This window comes from Pygoscelis adeliae, unplaced genomic scaffold, assembly GCF_000699105.1.
Source record: "Pygoscelis adeliae isolate BGI_AS28 unplaced genomic scaffold, ASM69910v1 Scaffold245, whole genome shotgun sequence".
Lineage (NCBI taxonomy): Eukaryota > Metazoa > Chordata > Aves > Sphenisciformes > Spheniscidae > Pygoscelis > Pygoscelis adeliae.
In genome coordinates, this window is record NW_008824766.1 from 951287 (window position 1) to 958361 (window position 7075).

The 7075-nt window shown below is 57.0% G+C and overlaps 2 protein-coding genes across 2 annotated transcripts; both read left to right on the forward strand.

The window, feature by feature from the left end:
* Window positions 1–3416: 3416 nt before the first annotated feature.
* On the forward strand, window positions 3417–5246 carry LOC103916596 (receptor-transporting protein 3-like). Its single transcript, XM_009323605.1, has 2 exons — window positions 3417–3562; window positions 4679–5246. The coding sequence occupies exons 1-2, from the start codon at window positions 3417–3419 to the stop codon at window positions 5244–5246; spliced, it is 714 nt and encodes a 237-aa protein (XP_009321880.1).
* Window positions 5247–6104: 858 nt separating this feature from the next.
* LOC103916597 (receptor-transporting protein 2-like) lies at window positions 6105–6702 on the forward strand. The gene is made up of 2 exons (XM_009323606.1): window positions 6105–6114; window positions 6449–6702. The coding sequence occupies exons 1-2, from the start codon at window positions 6105–6107 to the stop codon at window positions 6700–6702; spliced, it is 264 nt and encodes an 87-aa protein (XP_009321881.1).
* Window positions 6703–7075: the final 373 nt, after the last annotated feature.

Consider the following 7075-nt stretch of genomic DNA (forward strand, 5'->3'; position numbering starts at 1 on the left):
TTTGTGTATTATTACTATTATCATATTATCATCATTATCATTTTATTTCAATTATTAAACTGTTTTTATCTCAACCCACAAGTTTTCTCACGTGCTTTTCCAATTCTCTCCCCCATCCCATCGGGAGGGGGGGGAGTGAGCGAGCGGCTGTGTGGTGCTTAGTTGCCAACCGAGGTTAAACCACGACACTGCCCCTCCCGGGGACTGCTGACAGGATGGAGCCATCTGGGTATGGGGTGACCCCAAAGGGAAGGGATGGATGTCCCAGCAGGGATAGGATGCACGTGGGCCAAGCAGGACAGTGTGGGCACTTTGTCCCTGGACTGGAGGGGTAGGGGATGGGGGGGCTGACATACAGCAAGAGCTGGAGAGGAGGATAAGGACCCTCGGAAAACCTTCCTCCTCTCACTTGGGCAGCTCACCCGGGGGTGGGAGCTGAAGTAAAAAATAATTTGCAGGGAAATTACCGCCCGGGCTGTGCCTTGTGTTTGCCTCCTTCACGCATCCTGTTGAGGAGCCACGACCAGCACACTGGGATGGAGAGGATTGGCAGGGTCCGTCCCTGGGGGGAGTGGAGTCGTGCCGGGGCTGGGACAGGGCTCATCCCTGGTGCCTGCCGAGGCCGGGCTGCGGGGGGACCTGCAGGAGCAGCTTTTGTTTCCAGGCAGGTGCCGGTAAGCAGCAAGGTGCTCGGGCAGTGCTAGGAGGTGTGTGTGAAGTGGAACAGAACGTCAAAGCAGTTTCGGCTCCGTGGGTGGTTCTGGGAAAGTCCCTTTAGTAAAAGCAAGTCAAAGGCTTTAATAGAGGGACCAGCGCTGGGCTCCTTCTCAGAGATGACTCTGAGGGCTTGGCGCATTGTGAGTCGTGATTTGAGTTGTGTTGCCATGACGTAACGGGGGGCTGGTTTCCATGACAGCTGGGTTTTGGAGGCAGGGGCCTGTCCCCGTGCCAGGGGTGCCACTGGACCCCTGTTGAGCCGTGTGCCTCAGGGGCAGCATTTTGCCTCCTGGGGGGGGCAGCATGGGGAGCAGCGTCTGCCCTGGTGGGGAACATCCCTCCGCCCCATGGCAGCAGCCTCGGGGAGGAAGGGCTGGGCTGAAACCACAGATCCCCCAGATGAAGCGATCGGTTTGTTTGGGTGAATATGAGAGTGCTGGGAGAGAGGGCTGCCTCCCCGGGGTCTCCTCCTCCTCAAAATATCTCAAGGTGTTTAACACAGACCCTGGAAGTAAAGGGGAGATGTCAAAACCTTTAGGTTTTTCCTGCATTCAACCACCCCTGGGTAAATCTCAGCCCCTAACACAGAGGGGTCCAAGGGGATGGGCAGATGCCGCCCCACACCACGCTGTGGCACGGCAATGCCAGGCACTGCACGGTGCCAGCTTTCTGCACTAGGAGATTTGCTGCCCTGGAGACCCCTCTGTGGCGGAGTGCATGAAGGGGTCTTCTATAATGAACCTATAGAAATTGGGGCCCTGTGCTCTGGGAAAGGATTAGGATGGGGGCCAGGGAGATCTGTTGCTCCCTCTCTTCCTCCCCATGCACCAGACCTGAGCCAGCGATGTCCCCTGGTCCTCATCTGTGAGCATTGGAAACGCTGGTGGGGCAACGCTTCCTTCACCGTCCTGCTTGTAGGGTGCTGCCCCAGCCCAAGCAGGATCCCATGTCCCCATGGCAGGGCTTTTGGGAAGGGGGTGACTCAGGTCCTATCCACAGGTTAGGGCTTTGCTAGCTCTCCATAAGGATCCTGAAGACCTTGGCTTGGCTCCTCTGCTTCCAGGAAACCTCCTTTCCTTCCTTCTAGTCCTGCTCCAGATCGTAGCATCAAGGCATAATTAAGGGTAGAAGGATGTCAAAGCAGGGAAGAACCTCGAAGCTGAAGATGGGCTTTGCCCCAGGACCTGGTGCTGGAGGGCTGTTGGTACAAATGACTCGCTGGCTTTTCCCTTCCAGCAGCAAAGATCAGAGGCTCCCTGCCAACCTGTGGTTACTGGGACTTATCTACATCACCTGCCTCCCTTTTGGGATCTGGAGGATGAGCCTGACATGCTGGTGCCTCTTAAGACCTCACAGCTGCTGTCACCTACTGCCAGCAGCCACCGTGCCCCTCTTGCGAGGCCACAGGTGCCATCACCTACATCCTCAGCAATCCCACTGCCCCAGCTGGCTCCAGGGCAGAGCCAGCCACTGGCACTGCTGCCTGGGGCAACCCGGGCTTTTGGGGTGTCAAGCCAGAAGAGCTGCCATGGGGACACTTCATTTGAAACCAGTGTGAAGTATTTTAAGCCTGATTCCTAGATCCTTCTGCCCTTTTTTTTAAACAGAGGTCTGTCCTACTGCAGGCTTTAATATCCTACAGTCCTTGCGTTAAACCCTCCCTGCTTCTGGGAGCCTGAGTGCTGCTCCGGGCACTCAACACGGGGAGCTGCCATAACTTTCCATGCTGGCTTCATCCTCAGCAGCCACCCAGCACATTTCCTCCAAGACAGGGCATTTTGGGGCATTTTGTGCCCTCCCTGTGTGCAGGATGGTCTCCTCTGAAAGCTTCACATTAAACGAGATGGCTTTATTTCCATGGCAAGCTGAGCTTGCTTTATCAAGCTGCAGATCTTCCTCTAACTCAAGACCAGTTATCATTTGACATCTTATCTAACCCGCCCTGCATTGCTCTCCATGGGACATCCTGGGGGACCTGCGCACCGGGAGAGGGGTGAGCTGGGGGGCAGAGGGCTGCAGGCAGCCTCGGCCCTGCTGTTTATACCTTCGCTGGGTGCTCTTCAGCTCAGAGCACACCTCACCTTTTGGTTTTACGTGTGGTGCCATCCCCCCCGACTTTCCACCCTGCGGTTTCACATCAGGCCTTTTTCTGCTTGAGTTGGCTGAAAGTTGTTAAAAACAGCCCGTGCTTGGTGGCAGCTATTGAGAGAGATGAGGTTACCTGGGGCTTTATCAGCTGCTGAGTCCTGTGTTTTTGGTGGGTTTCGCTTCTATTATTCCTACGCTGGGCACAATCTCTGCCGGTTCACCCCCACTGCTGTGACAGTGATGGGCACGGGCAGCCTGGCAGGGGGTTGCTTTTCCAACCTCTCAGCCTACGGACAGAGCAGCATCACGAGAGCACGGCTTCAGCAGGGTCGGGGGTTCATGTGTGGGGCTTGGGGAAACCCACCTTGTCCTTGCTTTGGGGGACATTTCACCCAGCCAGGACCTGGTGCAGCGCCAGCAGAGCCTGCTGACACAGGGATCGGAATGGGGCGGTGCTGCTCACACGGGAGCAAAGGTTCCCGTCTCCAAGCACAAAGACATTGTACGAAGAGGAAGAGTTTGGGGAAAAGAAAGTTGCACACATTTATCAGCACCCAGAAGCCGTAAGCTTGACCCTGGTCACTGCCTCTTCCCCAGCTCCAGGTGGGACCATGGGGACCTGGCAGGACATTTTTGCAGCGAAGATTGCAGATATGCACTTAACAGAGTCATGGATACTTCAGGAGGACAATAGCCTGCAGGTGCACGTCCTCAAGCCTGGCTGGAAGGAGATTGTGCAGCGCCGTGTGTTTGGGAGGTAGGGGGCTGCTGGCTTGGTCCCTGTCAGAGCGGGACCAGGAACGATGGGCTGCAATGCGGACCTTTCACTTTCTCAAAGTTTGCTTGTAGGAAACAGCTTTTGACATGAAAGGGGCAGTTTGGAGGCGTGGAAGGCTGGGAGGGGTTTTCCCATTTTCTTCCAAGCTTGGTGGGTTATTGCCAAACTGGAAAAAAATCATGATAATTGGAGGGGAGGGGAGTGTGGCAGCTCCACGGGGCCAAAGGGCAGCTGGTATTTGGCCAGAGTTTCTCCATGTTGGTGTCAAGATACAAAGAGCTCCTCCAGCGAGCAGGGGTACTTATACCACACTAGAGCCAAATCTTCTGGGTTTGCACCCAGAGGATGAGGAGAGGGAGAGCCGCTGTCTGCTGGGACATGGGGCGATACCTCAGCAGTCCCTGCATCTGCACCAGGCTGCGGGGTCCTGGAGCAGAGAGAGGCTGTGGCTTTGCATTGCTGATGAGAGGCCCCATCCCAAAAATTTCTACCCTGGGCAGGACCCTGGGCATCGACCAGACACCCTGCCCGGGTGGCAGAAAATGGAGACCTTGGCTGCCAGCCCTCATGCAGATTATGCAAAACGAAGCGCTGCAGGTTACACACCTTTCGACTCCTCAGGATATCTCCTCACCTGCCCTGCAGCCCCCAACCACACCTTCCTTCTGTTTTTCTTCTTTTTTTTTTTACTTCCCCGGCCCTGGGCTTGATGTTGGCTTTCCGCTGAGCTGTGGTGAGCCGGCACGGGTGAGAGGCTGGAGCCTCAAATAGAACTGGGGCCTGATGCTTCCCACCCCAAGGACCCCTGCTTCTGGCAGTGGGGCTGGGATGGGCTAGGAAAGGGGATGAGGGTGGTCCCAGAAGGCAGCCTGGCTTCTAAAATCTTTAGTGCTGGTGCCAGCCCTGAGCTCACATCTGTGTTGAACTCCCGAGACTGGCATCATGCTGTTAGGGGGAAGACAGTTTGGTGTAAAGCTTGCATGAATGAAGTTAATCCATCAGCCCTGGCTGCCCTGGTCCGTACTGACTGCACGGGAAGCTGCCGGGTCAGCACAGGGAGCCCGGGATGAGCTGGTCTCCTCTGTGCTCTGGCAGGTTTCAGTGCTCCCAGTGCTTTCATGAGTGGTCCTCAGCCAAAGTGCATATCCTGTTCCACATGCGCTGGAGCCGGAGCCGGGGCCGGGGCATGGTGCGGATGCGAGCCTTTCGCCAGGCGTGCAGGCGGTGCCCCGAGCCCCAGCTGGAAGAGCCCAAATTCAGCGAGGACACCATGAAGAGACTTCTGCACAACCTGGTGCTAAAGATCCTCAAGTACTTCTACCACCTGCCCATCCAGCCCTCTGACTTCCTGGAAGTCGTGGTGGATGCGCCGGTGGTGGGGCCGCACGACAGCGCCCGCTGTGAGGGCTGCCAGCTCGGCGTTTGCAGCGAGTCGAGGCTGGCCCCGGCGCTGGATGCTTGGGAGCCCTTGACGGATGCAGACAAGGCCAGGACCCATCGCACCCTGAAACGCCAGGGCATGAGGCCCTGTGCAACCCCAACCCACCACCCCTCACCCTTCAATAGCAACTTCCTCTGGAAACGCTGCTGCTGCATCGGCAGCTCTTTGCTCTGTGTTTTGGCAGCGCTCCTCTTTGTCCTGCTTTATTTCACCAGGAAGTAGGGGGAGCTGGGGCTCGCAAAGAGGAATAGGAGTGATGGCTGGGGGGGCTGATGGAGCGCCTGGAAAATTGGGTGCCCGAGGTCAGCCCTCGCTCGTAGCATGACGAGGCTTCCCCGGCTCGTGGTAGGATGGAGACACATCAGGGGTGCCTTAGCCAGGCACCTTGTCCCACAGCCTTGGCGAGCCTGGTGGGTCTGATGTTTCCTTATGGGACATATTCTGCGTGAGGACAACCCTCAGCTGCCCCATGCAAAGGATGAGTGTACTTGCAAGAATAAAACAAGCCCTTTCTCCTCAGCCCAAGGATGGATTTGTGCTTTTTAATTTCTCCAAAGCCTTTTCTAGGTACGTGTGAGCAGCTTGGAGGGAAGATGGGTTATCCGCCTTTATCCACCAGCTGGGACTAGCTTCCAGGGAGACACATCACAATGCTCTCCTGCCTTTGGCTTTGGTGGAACTGGGCACCCAAAGCAGCTGAGGGGCACCTAGAGCTGGAGTTTTGCAGCAAAGTCATGGGGAGCCGGTGCCCGTGGAGGCTGGCACTGCCTCCTGTGAGCTGTGTACAGCAGCATCTGCCCTGGCCCCGTGCACTGGTGGATGTCCCTTGTGCCACCAGGGGCCCAGAGATTGCTTTGCCCTCCAGAAACATCCGGGTGCTGAGCTTTCGCAAGGGGACTCTTTATCAGGAAGTGTAATGATAGGACCAGGGGTAATGGTTTTAAACTAAAAGAGGGTAGATTTAGTCCTTTCCCAGTACCCAGAGGACAAGGTGGATTTTGGGACGCTCTGGCTTCACTTTACAGGAGGTTGGGGACTGGGCCTGATTCCCTACTGGAGCGTCACCAGAAAGGGAGGGGGATGCAGCATGGTAGGTGTTGCACCCAAATTCAGATGTGTGGTTGTAAGAAGTAAGCCTGGGGGGAAGCCGGAGAGTGCCCAAATGGCCCGTGCCATGGGTATCCACTCACTCCCCATCCCTTCCAGCATCCCACCACCCTGGACACGCGTGCCCATGGGGCAAGCGGGCGGCATTGGGTGCTTCTGTCTCACTGCGGCAGCACGGGGTGACGGTGTGGCCAGCCCCATCTGTGCTCCTCTCCCTCTGGCAGCCTCCATCCCACCACTTGGGCTCTCCTCTCTTTCAGCTTCTGAGCTGTGCTCCCGCTCAGGGTGTTCCTGCTGTGAGCATTTGTGGAGCTCAGCCCAGGCTGTCATCCTCTTCCATGTCCACCTGGACCAGGCTGGGGCAGGGGGCCGGGCAAGGATGAGGACCTTCAGGCAGCAGTGCCACCAGTGCTGGGTGTGGGCAGAGCCAGTTTTCAGCCAAGAGAGTGCTGGGCGGATCCTGTTGGGTTTGGTCACCAGTATGCGGCAGAAGTGCTATGGCGAGGACGTCGTTTGCCCCCGCTTGCAGGAGGCTGTGGCTGGGGAGGCACAGCGTGCCCCACGAGAGTGAGCACTGCGAGGTCTGTCACCTGGGGGTGCATCAGGGAATGCACAGGGGACACCAGGAACGCTGTGGGAAATCCAGCTCCACGGGGCTGCAGGAGAAGCAGGAGAAGCCCAGAGACGTGGCCATCCCCTGGGGAAGCGGGGTGCCAGTGGTGAGAATGCAGTCAGCAGCCCACCGCCAAGCCCTGGATGGGTTTAGAAGCAAGTCAGGAGCCATCACCCCCTGTTGTGCCTGTGCCATCCCCATCGTACTTTTCATTTTTATTACATACCTCTCACAGAGAGGCTGGCTGGGGCCGCCTGGTTGGTAAATGACTTTTATTAACTCCATCAAGTTCCCGGCTTGCTCTGCTTTAGTTGCACCAGGCACCTGACAG

Bases quoted from the DNA above. Each gene is read 5' to 3' on its own strand.
- LOC103916596 (XM_009323605.1), top strand. From the start codon at position 3,417: ATGGGGACCTGGCAGGACATTTTTGCAGCGAAGATTGCAGATATGCAC. The intron at 3,563-4,678 runs GTAGGGGGCTGC...GTGCTCTGGCAG, and splicing joins CAGCGCCGTGTGTTTGGGAG to GTTTCAGTGCTCCCAGTGCT.